Genomic DNA, 16,216 nt, shown 5'->3' with positions numbered 1-16,216 from the left:
TGTGTGTGACACATAAATGTACGCTACACTGAATAGGAAAAAGGGCCACTATAGTTCATTGTTGTGGCATATAGTTTGTCTGTACATGTATACATTGGTAAAGGTCCTTCAAAAAAATACCCTTAACAAAATCCACGCCTTGTCTTGGTCCTTAAAAAATATCCATAAAAAATCCAAACCTTTTGTTTATTTTTAAAAGCCCAATCCATTTGTTTATCCAAGAAAATTCACGCCATGTGTTGGTCCTTAAAAAATATCCTTAATAATTTCAACCTTTTGTTGGTTATTTTCAAAAATATTGTTTAAAAAAATCATTAGAAATGTCCCTGTGAATTTCCAATAGCCGCCTTAATTCCATTTAAATTCGATTAATCTAATTAGAATGTAATAAGAACCATAAATAATAGCATTTAAATATTCAACAAATTTCACTCACATTCAAATATCCGATACCTAATCCCCCTTTATTAAAAACTATAATTTATTATTTTTTCCACTTCGAAGTAATCCCATTAATTTATTATATTTTCAAATTCGGAAATCATTACAGTATAAGCCGTTATTATCCATATAACAAAATTACAATTAATTAACAACAAACATTTTGGCTGCTAATTTTTTTTTATAATAATCAATTCAATTGAAATTATTTGGTTGCCAAATAAACCCTCTTCCGTTCCACAACAGGTTTTGGCAACAACTCTCTGTTCTACGACGGACACACAGACACTCACCCCAAAAATATTCTGAAATATTTGCAAATTTATTTTTATATTTTGTGTGTGTGTTTGTTAATACCCATCCATAAAAACAACAAAGGGCATAAAAATAATAGCAAAAACCACCAACGGATATCCGGTTGTTGGCACTCTTACTCTCTTTTATACAACGGAGAGCATAAAAATAAAATCGCTGTAATAAAACAGTAGCTTAAATGCGAATAATATAAATAGCAAAGTAACGTATCTAATAAATGTTGGTTATTTATATATTGCGGAATAAAACGTGGACGATAGTCATAAAATACAGAGGAACCTCAAATAAGTTCCTGATAAGAAATATTTTTTCAAGGATCGGCGACATTTTTTCTATGAATATAGTATCTAAAAACATAAGGCGTGGATTTTTTAAGAACAGTTTTTAAACACACCAATCAAGGCGTGGATTTTATAAGGAATATATTTTCAACATCCGAATCAAGGCGTCGATTTTTATTTTTCAAGGACCCATACCAGGCGTGGATTTATTAAAGAATATTTTTCAAGGACCCATACCAGGCGTGGATTTATTAAAGAATATTTTTCAAGGACCCATACCAGGCGTGGATTTATTAAAGAATATTTTTCAAGGACCCATACCAGGCGTGGATTTATTAAAGAATATTTTTTCCAAGAATATTTTTCAAGGCGTGGATTTATTAAAGAATATTTTTCAAGGACCCATACCAGGCGTGGATTTATTAAAGAATATTTTTCAAGGACCCATACCAGGCGTGGATTTATTAAAGAATATTTTTCAAGGACCCATACCAGGCGTGGATTTATTAAAGAATATTTTTCAAGGACCCATACCAGGCGTGGATTTATTAAAGAATATTTTTCAAGGACCCATACCAGGCGTGGATTTATTAAAGAATATTTTTCAAGGACCCATACCAGGCGTGGATTTATTAAAGAATATTTTTCAAGGACCCATACCAGGCGTGGATTTATTAAAGAATATTTTTCAAGGACCCATACCAGGCGTGGATTTATTAAAGAATATTTTTCAAGGACCCATACCAGGCGTGGATTTATTAAAGAATACTTTTTTCTGGGGCTTTCCATACAAGGCGTGGATTTATAAAAGAATATTTTTCAAGGACCCATACCAGGCGTGGATTTATTAAAGAATATTTTTCAAGGACCCATACCAGGCGTGGATTTATTAAAGAATATTTTTCAAGGACCCATACCAGGCGTGGATTTATTAAAGAATATTTTTCAAGGACCCATACCAGGCGTGGATTTATTAAAGAATATTTTTCAAGGACCCATACCAGGCGTGGATTTATTAAAGAATATTTTTCAAGGACCCATACCAGGCGTGGATTTATTAAAGAATATTTTTCAAGGACCCATACCAGGCGTGGATTTATTAAAGAATATTTTTCAAGGACCCATACCAGGCGTGGATTTATTAAAGAATATTTTTCAAGGACCCATACCAGGCGTGGATTTATTAAAGAATATTTTTCAAGGACCCATACCAGGCGTGGATTTTTTAAAGAATATTTTTCAAGCAGGCGTGGATTTATTAAAGAATATTTTTCAAGGAGGCGTGGATTTTTTAAAGAATATTTTTCAAGGACCCAAACCAGGCGTGGATTTTTTAAAGAATATTTTTCAAGGACCCAGACAAGGCGTGGATTTTTTAAAGAATATTTTTCAAGGACCCAGGCAAGGCGTGGATTTTTTAAAGAATATTTTTCAAGGACCCAGACAAGGCGTGGATTTTTTAAAGAATATTTTTCAAGTACCCAGACAAGGCGTGGATTTTTTAAATAATTTTTTCCAAGACCCAGACAAGGCGTGGATTTTTTAAATAATTTTTTCCAAGACCCAGACAAGGCGTGGATTTTTTAAATAATTTTTTCCAAGACCCAGACAAGGCGTGGATTTTTTAAATAATTTTTTCCAAGACCCAGACAAGGCGTGGATTTTTTAAATAATTTTTTCCAAGACCCAGACAAGGCGTGGATTTTTTAAATAATTTTTTCCAAGACCCAGACAAGGCGTGGATTTTTTAAATAATTTTTTCCAAGACCCAGACAAGGCGTGGATTTTTTAAATAATTTTTTCCAAGACCCAGACAAGGCGTGGATTTTTTAAATAATTTTTTCCAAGACCCAGACAAGGCGTGGATTTTTTAAAGAATATTTTTCAAGGACCCAGACAAGGCGTAGATTTTTTAAAGAATATTTTTCAAGGACCCAGACAAGGCGTAGATTTTTTAAAGAATATTTTTCAAGGACCCAGACAAGGCGTAGATTTTTTAAAGAATATTTTTCAAGGACCCAGACAAGGCGTGGATTTTTTAAAGAATATTTTTCAAGGACCCACACAAGGCGTGGATTTTTAAAGAATATTTTTTCAAGGACCCACACAGGCGTGGATTTTTTAAAGAATATTTTTCAATTACCCATTTTTGCGTAGGTCCATGTTTTGACAGGGCCCACTTATAGGTGATATTTCATTTCGGACATTTTTTCGGTTTCTTGTGCGAGAAAATTATATGGGAAATTTTTATACCCTACACAACTATGTTGTTAGGGTATTATAGCTTTGTGCAGCCCCAAGAGTTTGTAACGCCGCGAAGTATTGGTCCTAGACTCACCTTTAAGCATACCGATCGTCATATCTCGACTAGCTGAGTCGATCTAGACATGTGTCCGTCCGTCTGTCCATTATAATTTGTAAACACGATACAGGCCACAGTTATGGACCAATCTTCACGAAATTTTGCATGCAGGATGTGTTCGGTCCAATGAAGACCCCTATTTTGGTAAAGATCGGTCAATATTTAGGGGATGAAATGGACCAAATACTTAATTATTGTCGGTTTTCTAGTCGCTCCAAAGGACGCAATTATGGAGAAGGGGATCAGGCCGAAGAAAAATCATGTCTGTTTTGATAAAGATCGGTCAATATTTTGCGACTCAAATTGACCCTGACTTTTGTGTGAAAAATTACAAAAATTGTATTCTACGGCGTATATATTAACCCCTGATGGACATAGGCCCGAGAAGTTAATAGTATATCCAAGAGGAGTGGTTGGCCTTTAAATTGCCACCAATCATATGTACTCAGATGTGGGAATTACACGTAAATATTTACAGGTGCTTAGGTATTCATATATTATTTAGTAACCCATTACCACATTAGAGCTCGCAAATATATCACCGATCGCTTTGAAATTTTGTATGAGATTCCAGGTATGTTTAAGGACAACACCTATAATTTTCGGTGCTGATCAGATAATAATATTGGGATAAAGTGGACCGAAAACTTAATTTTTGTTGTTTTTCGATCCGCCACAATTGAAAGCCGAACATTACAACACAATCCACGGTGAAGGAAATCTGGACAAGTAATTAGATGGGCAGTACTGAATATTAGTAATAATAATAATAATTGTTAACCTCTAGTCGGTCAAAAGGGTCCAAATATCGCGAAGTATTGCCCAATCTCAGAAGTTAGATTTTCGTGGAAGTTGTACGACTATACTGCTCCGATCACTGGTTTATTTTGGAGATTTAATTGGGTTCTTGTAAGAGAAAATCATGTAAGAAATTTATTAATAGAGGTCCATATCAATAATTACAAAGTCATCGTTTAATTTTCGTCGTTTAGAAGTTTTAGTCCAATTTTTCAACCTGATTGTCTTATATTTTTTTCAGGGTTTAAACACAGCCTACTAGCATACATTTTCCAATGAATATATAGTTAATATATAAATATCCCGCCAGACTTAAACAATTTCGCCCAGACCGAACCAATCGTTATTTTTACTTGTTTTACAATAATTTTATAAACCCATATAAACCAAATCATTTCTCAAAATTTCATTTGGAATGTATATTTATTTAATTTTTTAATACTTTATTCGTACATAAAATTTTCCTTGAATCCGTTTAAAGAGATACTATCAAGTTACATGCCTATGTTTATTGCCAATTCAACAAAGGTAGATTATTCACTAATATCGCCAAAAAATCAACGAAATGTTGAAGTTAATTTAATTTCAGCAGGTTTTTATGGTTTTATGAACTCATGTTCGGTTGCCAAGTTTTTTTTTTGCAGGTCGATGTAAAATGGAAAATAAAATTCATTACATTTATTGTTATTGTGATGTTATGAAAAAAACCTAAACTATTGACCCTGCTAGGCTTCGAACATCCATTTCAAATTAATAGAAATAAATATTTTCGCTTCATAATTGCTGAAATGGCAGGAAAAACAGCAGTTAGGATTATGGTGGGAACAAAAAAAATATTGGCCCATGTAAATGTTGACAGCCAATAGTTTTTCTTTTTTTGCCGGCCTTATATTTTTGTTAGATATTCATAGTTTTTTTTTTTCATTCGTTTTCAATGTTATTATCGTTGCAATTATTTTATTGTTTGTTCTGGTGAAAGACCCTTTTTCCCTAGTACTACTATCGCTGCTAGCAAATGGAAAAACATGTTTTTTTAATTGTTTTTTTTTTTTAGATGGTAAAATATTATTGTATGTAGTGGATTGTTGTTGCACTTACATAGCTGAATAAATGATTGGGCATTACGTGTTTTTTTAGAAAAAAAATTTTATTTTTGTGTAACAACATTTTTTTATTGCACAATCAAATATTACAATAACAATTTATGTATGTACTTTCGTTGGGGGGGTGTTTTTTATGATTTTTTCGCAAATTGAAATTTGATGACCATCGAACAAGTCCTTTGACGTTGATGATATATGTAAATTAATTAAAACATTTTAGTCCCTTATGTAGTTGGAGTTTATTCAGTTGTGAATTATTCTATGGCCGAAAACAAATAGACTAGTACTAATCAGATAATGGTTAGTCTATTTGACCTAAATTCGAGGGGAAAAAACATTAAAATAACAATGTATGTGGAATAATTAAAAAAATGGGGTTTTGGTAAGGGAAATGTGAAATTGTATGTACATATGTATGTGTTAAGTATTAGGGTCAATATATTATGTACTACTACTACTGTAACAACAAGTGTATCACTTTTATTAAAAATTGTATCACTTGGCAAAAATTTTTCAAAAAAATCTACGTCTAGTCCTTGGTAAAAATTCTTTAAAAAATCTACGTCTAGTCCTTGGTAAAAATTCTTTAAAAAATCTACGTCTAGTCCTTGGTAAAAATTCTTTAAAAAATCTACGCCTAGAACTCTTATATACCTTGGTAAAAATTCTTTAAAAAATCTACGTCTAGTCCTTGGTAAAAATTCTTTAAAACATCTACGTCTAGTCCTTGGTAAAAATTCTTTAAAAAATCTACGTCTAGTCCTTGGTAAAAATTCTTTAAAAAATCTACGCCTAGATCTCTTATATATACCTTGGTAAAAATTCTTTAAAAAAATCTACGCCTAAGGCCCTTATAGTCCTTTTTAAAAGCCTAGAGTCCTAATAGTCCTTGCCAAATATTCTTTAATAAATTCACGCCTAGAGTCCTAATAGTCCTTCTTAAATATTCTTTAATAAATCCACGCCTAGAGTCCTAATAGTCCTTCTTAAATATTCTTTAATAAATTCACGCCTAGAGTCCTAATAGTCCTTCTTAAATATTCTTTAATAAATCCACGCCTAGAGTCCTAATAGTCCTTCTTAAATATTCTATAATAAATCCACGCCTAGAGTGCTAATAGTCCTTGCCAAATATTCTTTAATAAATTCACGCCTAGAGTCCTAATAGTCCTTCTTAAATATTTGGATTTATTAAATATTCTTTAATAAATCCACGCCTAGAGTCCTAATAGTCCTTGCCAAATATTCTTTAATAAATTCACGCCTAGAGTCCTAATAGTCCTTGTCAAATATTTTTAGTAAATCCACGCCTAGAGTCCTAATAGTCCTTGTCAAATATTCTTTAGTAAATCCACGCCTAGAGTCCTAATAGTCCTTGTCAAATATTCTTTAGTAAATCCACGCCTAGAGTCCTAATAATCCTTGCCAAATATTCTGTAGTAAATCCACGCCTAGAGTTCTAATAGTCCTTGCCAAATATTCTTTAGTAAATCCACGCTCAGAGTCCTAATAGTCCTTGCAAATATTTTTAGTAAATCCACGCCTAGAGTCCTAATAGTCCTTGCCAAATATTTTTAGTAAATCCACGCCTAGAGTCCTAATAGTCCTTGCCAAATATTCTGTAAAAAATCCACCCCAAGAGTTCTAATAGTCCTTGTCAAATATTCTTTAATAAATCCACGCCTAGAGTCCTAATAGTCCTTGCCAAATATTCTTTGAAAAACCCGCGCCTAGGGTCCAAATAGTCCTTGTCAAATATTCTTTAAAAAATCCACGCCTAGGGCCCCTGTAGTCCTTGCCAAATATTCTCTAAAAAATCCACATCTAGGACCCCGCCATCCTTGCCAAATATTCTTTAAAAATCCACGACTACGGCCAAATAATCCTTTCCAAATATTCATTAAAAAATCGGCGCATATTGCCTTAATAGTCCTTGCAAAATATTCTTCTTACGTTAATAATTTATTTCCTCGAGTCAAGTCCATTGCCATAATAAAATGTTAAACCTCATATAGCAATCCTATTTCCCCCCATGTCCCTATCATGATATTCACTTGCTTTCTATTCAAATATTTATTGTTCGGTTAGAATTTCTAACAATATCACTCCAAGTGGAATAGCCTTTCTATGGAATCGTGAAATAGTCTCAATGGCAATTCGCATACCCATGGTAACAATGCCATTTAAGGATCGAAGTAAATGCATAATGACGGCCACTTTATCACTATGCTTTTGTGAAGAAAGGACACACAGAACATACAGTGGATGCAGTTGGTTTGGTATATTTTTAGAGTCTCTGTTATGGTTGGTTTAGCAGTTAACCAGGATGTTTTCTATGCAATGAATGGAAATAATGTCTCTTCGCCTCTCCCGTGTTTCTCTTGTGCATCCAACAATTGCAGTAGCATAATTTCAGCCCATTTTTTGTCTGATAGCAATTTTATGTCCTTTCGTATTAATGTGACGACAAGGACGACGATGTTGGTGCTTGGCATTGCTGCCGAATGTACTCCCAGTAAATAATCACATCTAACATCCGTTCCCCGACCATAACGACTACTTAACTCCACAGGGGTTTTGTCGATGGTGGGATTTTTGTTTTTTGCAATCCAGTGTGTTCCGTTCCGTTCAGTATAGCTATATAGTACACTAGCCATTTACCATTCTGGAAGGCACACCCACCATCCGAGCTGATCCTTTGGCCTGCTACAAATTGAAGCGAAAGTAATGCAATTAAGCATGTTTTCTCCGCTTTATTCTCTCGTAATAAATAAATGGGGTTTGGAAAGTTGAATAGGAATTTAATTAAATGTCCGTAGTTTAAATAATGGATGAGGTTCCTTCTTGTTTTTTCTTTTTTTGTGGTAGTAGTTGTTCTTGTTACTTTGTTCCAAAGAATGAAATAATAATTTTATATGTGTGTACGTATGTATGTGTAATTGTAATTTTTCTATATTTATTCCTACAGTATAATACTGCTGCTGTTCTTGGTTATTTACTTCATTTATTGTTTTTACCAAGACTAGGGAGACTCACGTATTGATAGCTAAGAATAGAAACATTAAAGAAAGATATTCGTTTGGGGATTAGTTGTAGGGAATCCTTAAGGTACCCTGTAAAGGTCAATATAAATAGAATGGTCTTAAACACATTTAAAGTTTGAAGTAAATAAAAAATCCATCCATAAACGATAACGTACTCTTTATTTATTTTTTTAAATACACATCTAGGAACCTGCAAGTCCTTGCCAAATATTCTTTAAAAAATCCTCGCCTAGGAACCTGCAAGTCCTTGCCAAATATTCTTTAAAAAATCCACGCCTAGAAACCTGCAAGTCCTTACCAAATATTCTTTAAAAAATCCACGCCTAGAAACCTGCAAGTCCTTGCCAAATATTCTTTAAAAAATCCACGCCTAGAAACCTGCAAGTCCTTGCCAAATATTCTTTAAAAAATCCACGCCTAGAAACCTGCAAGTCCTTGCCAAATATTCTTTAAAAAATCCACGCCTACAGCCCTGCATGTCCTTGGTAAAAATTATTTAACAAATCCGCGCCTACAGCACTGCAAGTCCTTGCCAAATATTCTTTAAAAAATCCACGCCTAGAAACCTGCAAGTCCTTGCCAAATATTCTTTAAAAAATCCACGCCTAGAAACCTGCAAGTCCTTGCCAAATATTCATTAAAAAATCCACGCCTAGAAACCTACAAGTCCTTGCCAAATATTCTTTAAAAAATCCACGCCTAGAAACCTGCAAGTCCTTGCCAAATATTCTTTAAAAAATCCACGCCTAGAAACCTGCAAGTCCTTGCCAAATATTCTTTAAAAAATCCACGCCTAGAAACCTGCAAGTCCTTGCCAAATATTCTTTAAAAAATCCACGCCTAGAAACCTGCAAGTCCTTGCCAAATATTCTTTAAAAAATCCACGCCTTGAAACCTGCAAGTCCTTGCCAAATATTCTTTAAAAAATCCACGCCTTGAAACCTGCAAGTCCTTGCCAAATATTCCTAAAAAAAATACACGCCTCGGAACCTGCAAGTCCTTGCCAAATATTCTTAAAAAAATCCACGCCTAGAAATCTGCAAGTCCTTGCCAAATATTCTTTAAAAAATTCACGCCTCGGAACCTGCAAGTCCTTGCCAAATATTCTTAAAAAAATCCACGCCTAGAAACCTGCAAGTCCTTGCCAAATATTCTTAAAAAATACACGCCTAGGAACCTGCAAGTCCTTGCCAAATATTCTTTAAAAAATCCACGCCTAGAAACCTGCAAGTCCTTGCCAAATATTCTTTAAAAAATCCACGCCTAGGAAACTGCAAATCCTTGCCAATTATTCTTCAAAAAATCCACGCCTAGAAACCTGCAAGTCCTTGCCAAATATTCTTTAAAAATCCACGCCTAGGAACCTGCAAGTCCTTGCCAAATATTCTTAAAAAATCCACGCCTGGGAACCTGCAAGTCCTTGCCAAATATTCTTTAAAAAATCCACGCCTACAGCCCTGCATGTCCTTGGTAAAAATTATTTAACAAATCCGCGCCTACAGCACTGCAAGTCCTTGCCAAACATTCTTTAAAAAATCCACGCCTACAGCCCTGCAAGTCCTTGCAAAATATCTTTTCGAAGGATTCTTTAAAAGATCAATGTCTATGATTCCATAATAATATCTGAAAAGATTTCTTGGAAAAATCCGTACTTATGTCCCGGACACTACTTGAAAATTTGTCTTTAAAAATCCATCCCTATAACATGGAATCCCACCATCTTTCTCTCTTATCCCGCATCATATTTATTGCCACTATATTCGAAGTTTTGTGGCAGGATTACTGGCAAATGCCGAATTCGAAAATTATGCTTTCTACCGCAGAACAAGCATTTATATCAGTGTGTGTGTTTGCGAATTTTTCTTTTTTCTACCAATCCTAGTGTGAATGTCCTTAAAACATATCGCCGAATAATTGTCAGCTAGATACTCGTATGCTGAATGTGTTTTTGCGTGTATGTGTGTGTACGTAGCTTTTAACCGAATATTGGACAAATTATGTTTAAATTTCCATTTGTATTGCTCCATTGTCTGATGATGTCATGTTTTTTGTCTTCTTTTTTCTTCTCCTTTTTTCCCATCCATTTCATGTTGTTGTCTATCTGCCGGCAATTTGTTTTGCAGGTACCAGAACGTGTACGAGCCATGAATGCAAGCATAAAACTTTTGTTAATTGTCCGAGAGCCGGTGACAAGAGCCATTTCTGATTATACGCAATTACGTAGTCATGCTGCAACGGCCACATTACCACTGGCCAACGCCAATGAAAACCAACAGCCGCATCAGCAACAACAACAGCAGCAGCAACCACAGTCCTCATCTTCGGGAAATGCGGGCAAATTTTCCTCGCACTCATCGTCGATGCTCTATAACAAATTAAATGCCGGTTACTCTTCATCACAAATATACGACAATTCCATAGATGCTGGTGGCGGAGGAGGAGGAGGAAGAGGCGGTGGTGCAGGTGTCGGTGGTATTGGCCCCGGTAGTGGTGGTGGTCGATATGTGTACGGTTCAGGTGCCGGTAGTTTAAAGTCAGGCTATAATAAAAATGCACATTCAATGCGGCAATATGAAACGACAACACCGAGTCCTGCATCGGCGGCCGCGGCAGCAGCTCAAATTTTATCAAAGTAAGTTGTGACACTATTTTTATTTTAATATTTAAAGGCAAGGATGTACTTTCTGTTATCATACGGATTGGCACATTCTGTATTGGCACGTATGTTCCAATCTAAATTCACTACAAACATTTAAATGTTATTTTTGGAGCAGTCTATTTTCCATCAAAATAAAAAAAATAAAATTTTTTTCAAAGATTTATTTTTTGGTCCTCCTTTAGTCAAAAGCCTTTACTGAAGCTCTTGTTTTTTTACATATTGTGTTTTCTTTCATGTCTCGCTTCCAGCAGATCCTTTGAAGAGTTGGCCATTTTTCCCAATGGCACTGTTAACGAATCCTATCGCCCCTTAACCATATCAATGTATCATTTACATTTGCATCGTTGGCTGGAAGTCTTCCCTAGAGAACAGATATTGGTTGTCAATGGCGATCGTCTGATAGATGATCCGGTTTCACCACTATGGATATATTAAACAGGACTATTAACATGAAATTGGATGAAATAAAATATGTGATATTTATCTAAATGTGAATCTACCTATATATCCATAAGTTATATAAATCGACTTCAATCAAATATAAATAGGTTATCTGTTGGGCTATGTCTGTACTTCTAGAAAACGCAACTACGTAATTCTATGCTCAATTTTGTACGTTGTGCAAAATTTGATGTCAACCTGACTAGCATGAAGAGTTTGATGTCCAATTTACTTAAAATCGGGCGAAAATATATATGGAAGCTCTATCCAAATATATCGAAGGATATATAGGGACTTTGGTGCACCATTTACATGAAATCGGACGAAACTATATCTGAATCTGGGCCGATTTTCTCGAAACTGGGCAGACATCATTCTAGGCTCAATTCAGTACGTTATGCCAAATTTCCTGCAAATCGAAAGATATATAGGGACTTTGGGGTACCATTAACATGAAATCGGACGAAACTATATATGGGAGCTATATCTAAATCTGGACCGATTTTCGCGAAACTGGGCAGACATCATTCTAGCCTCAATTCAGTACGTTATGCCAAATTTCATGCAAATCGAAAGATATATAAGGACTTTGGTACACTATTTACCTTAAATCGGAGGAAGATATATACGGGAGCTATATCTAAATCTGAACCGATTTTCACGAAACTTTGCACACATCATTCTAGACTTAATTCAGTGCGCTATGCCAAATTTCGTGCAAATCGAAAGATATATAGGGTCTTTGGTACGCCATTTACCAAAAATCGGCCGAAACTATATATGGGAGCTATATCTAAATCTGAACCGATTTTCACGAAACTTGGCACACATCTTTCGTGGCTCAATTCAGTACGCTATGCAAATTTCGTGCAAATCGAAAGATTTTCAGGGTCTAAAGTCCGTAAATCGGGCGAAACTATATATGGGAGCTATATATAAATCTGAACCGATTTTCACGAAACTTGGCACACATCTTTCGTGGCTCAATTCAGTACGCTATGCCAAATTTCGTGCAAATCGAAAGATTTTCAGGGTCTAAAGTCCGTAAATCGGGCAAAAATATATATGGGAGCTATATCTAAATCTGAACCGATTTTTCCCAATTTCAATAGGGTTCGTCCTTGGGCAAAACAAATGAGCTGTGCCAAATTTCATCCAAATCGGATCATAAATGCGACCTGTACTTTGTTTACAATTTAACATGGACAGACGATTATTTTTGCCTGTTACAAACATATGCACAAAGACATAATACCCTGTACCACAGTGTGGTGAAGGGTATAAAAAACTGCAACAAAGTCAAGCGCCATAATTTTTACACTTTTTTTAAAAAATTATATTGAATGAAAGCAAAAATGTCGGAAATAGCTTCAAATTTTGGAATATATTTAGATTTGTTCAAATTGGTCAGCTTTGGCGCGAATTATGGCCTTCAAACGGCCAATGAAACCATCACACGCTGCCCGATTTTTGCTCTGCGGTATTTTGGCCCATTCCCGGCGAAGCGGTTGAGGTGATCGACACTTTGGTATTTTTTAGTGCCAACCTTGCTTTCCAAAATACTCCGCAATAGTCCAACGGATTGGTATCAGGAGATGTTGGTGGCCATTGTGCGCTGGAAATGATGCGAGGAACCTCATTTTGTAACCATTCATGGGTGGCGCGTCCACCATCGCAATCAGGACGGTCATGTTGGAATGTCTTGGAAGGCTTTAATATATCCTCCAGAATATTTTCGCGATAATATTCAGCATTTATTCTGATGATATCCGATTAATACGAGCGAAGAGTTATCATCGGCTGTTATGGCAGCCCACACCATTACCATGACCATTCTTGAGTGGCGCGTCCACCATCGCACTCAGGATGGTCATGTTGGAATGTCTTGGAAGGCTTTAATACATCCTCCAGCATATTTTCACGATAATATTTAGCATTTATTCTGATGATATTCGATTAATACGAGCGAAGAGCTATCATCGGCTGTTATGGCGGCCCACACCATTACCATGGCCGGCGCTTGAGTTTTGGTGGCCAAGCGAAGGTTCACATTTCAGCTAACCTCTATGGCAAGTAAACACGATCATATTGTTTGTTTACAAACTGCTGGACAACGAATGATTTCTCATCGAAGAAAACCAAATTTGGCAGTTCATCACTTTCGGCCATGCTCGTTAGCTCTTTATACCCTTCACCACACTGTGGTACAGGGTATTATGTCTTTGTGACAAACAGGCAAAAGGAAACGAGATAGACACATGGTTCCTTTTGAGAATATGCATAGAATCACTTTCTGTGTCGATTTATGCATGTCCGTCTGTCCGTCCGTCCGTCTGTCCATGTTAAATTGTAAACAAAGTACAGGTCGCATTTATGATACGAATTGGATGAAATTTGGCATAGGTCACCTTTTTGGTCCAAGGACGAACCCTATTGAAATTGAGAAAAATCGGTTCAGATTTAGATATAGATCCCATATATATTTTCGTCCGATTTAATGTAAATGGTTTACTAAAGACACTATATATCTTTCGATTTGCACGAAATTTGGCATAGCGTAATGGATTAGGTCTAGACTGCTGTGTGTCAAGTTTCCTGAAAATCGGTCCAGATTTAAATATAGCTCCCATATATATTTTCGTCCGATTTAATGTAAATGGTGTACCAAAGTCACTATATATCTTTCGATTTCCATGAAATTTGGCATAGCGTAATGAATTAGGTCTAGAATGGTGTGTGTTGAGTTTCCTGAAAATCGGTTTAGATTTAGATATAGGTCCTATATATCTCTCTTCCGATTTTATGTAAATTGTGCACTTAAGACCCAAAGTTTGTCCGATTGTCACACAAGTTTTATACCCTACACAACTATGTTGTCAGGGTATTATAGCTTTGTGCAGCCCCAAAAGTTTGTAACGCCGCGAAATATTGGTCCTAGACCCACCTTTAAGTATACCGATCGTCATATCTCGACTAGCTGAGTCGATCTAGACATGTGTGTCCGTCCGTCTGTCCGCTATAATTTGTAAACACGATACAGGCCACAGTTATGGACCAATCTTCACGAATTTTTGCATGTAGGATGGGTTCTGGCCAATGAAGACCCATATTGTTTTTGGTAAAGATCGGTTAATATATAGGGGATGAAATGGATCAAATACTAAATTTTTGTCGGTTTTTCTGGTCGCTCCAGAGGCCGTAATTATGGCGTGAACATCCCGAAATTTTACATGGAGAAGGGGATCGGGCCAAAGAATAAGCATGCCTGTTTTGATAAGGATCGGTCAATATTTAGTAGGTCAAATGGACCCTGACTTTTGTGTGATATATTTTTGCCCCTGAAGGACATAGACCCGAGAAGTTGATTGTATATCCAAGAGGAGTGGTTGACCTTTAAATTCATACCAATTATATGGTCGTACGTACTCAGATGTGGGAGTTACATTAAAATATTTTCAGATGCGTGCGTACTGAGATATTTAGTAACCCATTACCACACTTAAGGGCGGAAATATGGCGCTGATCGCTTGGAAAGTTTCCATGAGGATCCAGTTATGGGCAAGGACAACGCCTATAACTTTCGGTGATGATCAGACTATAGTTATGGGATGAAGTGGAGCGAATACTTAATTTTTTGGTATTTTTTCGAGTCGATGCCAATAATAGGCCGATCATCACAACACAACCCACGGTGAAGGGAATCTAGATAATTAAATAGAAGGGCTGTACTGAATATGAATAGTAATATTCGGAAAATATGTCCGCAGAAAGTTAGAATTCCGTGGTAGTTGTGTAGGGTATCGTATGGTCGGCCCCGTCCGACTATACTGCTCCGCTCACTGGTTTACAATGAACTGTAGTTAATATAAGTAAATTTCTGGCAAGTCCCATTGAAATCAGTTCATATATATATATATATATATAGCAACTCTATATATTATGGCCCAAAGTGGTGAAGGGTATCATATAGTCGGCCCCGTCCGACTTTACTACTTTCCTTACTGGTTTCAGTCTATTTTCTTTCTGTTCCATCACGAATCATTTTATTTTCTGTAAAATTCTTACCAAAATGCTTTTGTACGCTTGTAAACAATATAATGAGCTGTCACTGGTCAAACTTTATCACCTTTCGGACGAGTGACTTAGAAATGACAGCAGTCTGAAGTCGGTTGCAGTTTTTTCATCTCACCTTGTAGTTAGAACAATAAAATTTATTTTGTGTAAATTAAAATAAATAGCAGAATTTATAAAATGAATCATTTACTTCTTCTTCTACGTCGACAGGCATTGAACATCGCATTACCAACAACCACTTCTATTTCAATGAAACGAAAGGATTCTACTGTTTGCGTTACGATAGTGGTGATCGTTGTTTACGCGAAACGAAGGGACGTAAACATCCTCATGTTGATCCGGTGGTCATTTCGAAATTGCGCAAATTCTTTGCCGAACATAATCAGCGGTTCTATGAATTGGTTGGTGAAGATTTGGGCTGGCCCGAAGAATAAGAAAATCTCAATCGTCAAAGAAGAAAAATTACAGTGTAAGGATATGATGACCGCGTGTAAAAAATAATAATGATGTGTAAAAAATGTATGTATTAAACAAAGAATTATTTTTTTGTTTGTCGTAGTTAGACATTTCTCTGTATGTAAGAAAACAAAAAGGTGGAAATTGAAGATTGTAAAAAAAGAAACAAAACGATGAAAAAACCCAAAGCAAATGACAAATTGAGTTAAACTCAGACTGTACAGCATAACATGACTATGTTT

General features: G+C 35.8%; 1 protein-coding gene across 1 annotated transcript in view; it reads left to right on the top strand.

Moving 5' to 3' along the window:
* The window catches only part of LOC133336614 (uncharacterized), a 57,083-nt gene extending 41,131 nt beyond the window's left edge, over positions 1-15,952 (top strand). Inside the window, 4 exon segments of the mRNA XM_061544896.1 lie at positions 10,468-10,801; positions 10,883-10,976; positions 11,255-11,446; positions 15,727-15,952. Of these exon segments, the coding sequence (XP_061400880.1) occupies positions 10,468-10,801; positions 10,883-10,976; positions 11,255-11,446; positions 15,727-15,952 (846 nt within the window).
* Positions 15,953-16,216: the final 264 nt, after the last annotated feature.

Source organism: Musca vetustissima, unplaced genomic scaffold (assembly GCF_032173495.1).
Source record: "Musca vetustissima isolate MV318-11 ecotype Yass unplaced genomic scaffold, APGP_CSIRO_Mvet_v1 utg15283, whole genome shotgun sequence".
Classification (NCBI taxonomy): domain Eukaryota; kingdom Metazoa; phylum Arthropoda; class Insecta; order Diptera; family Muscidae; genus Musca; species Musca vetustissima.
This window is presented reverse-complemented; position numbering and strand designations above follow the sequence as displayed.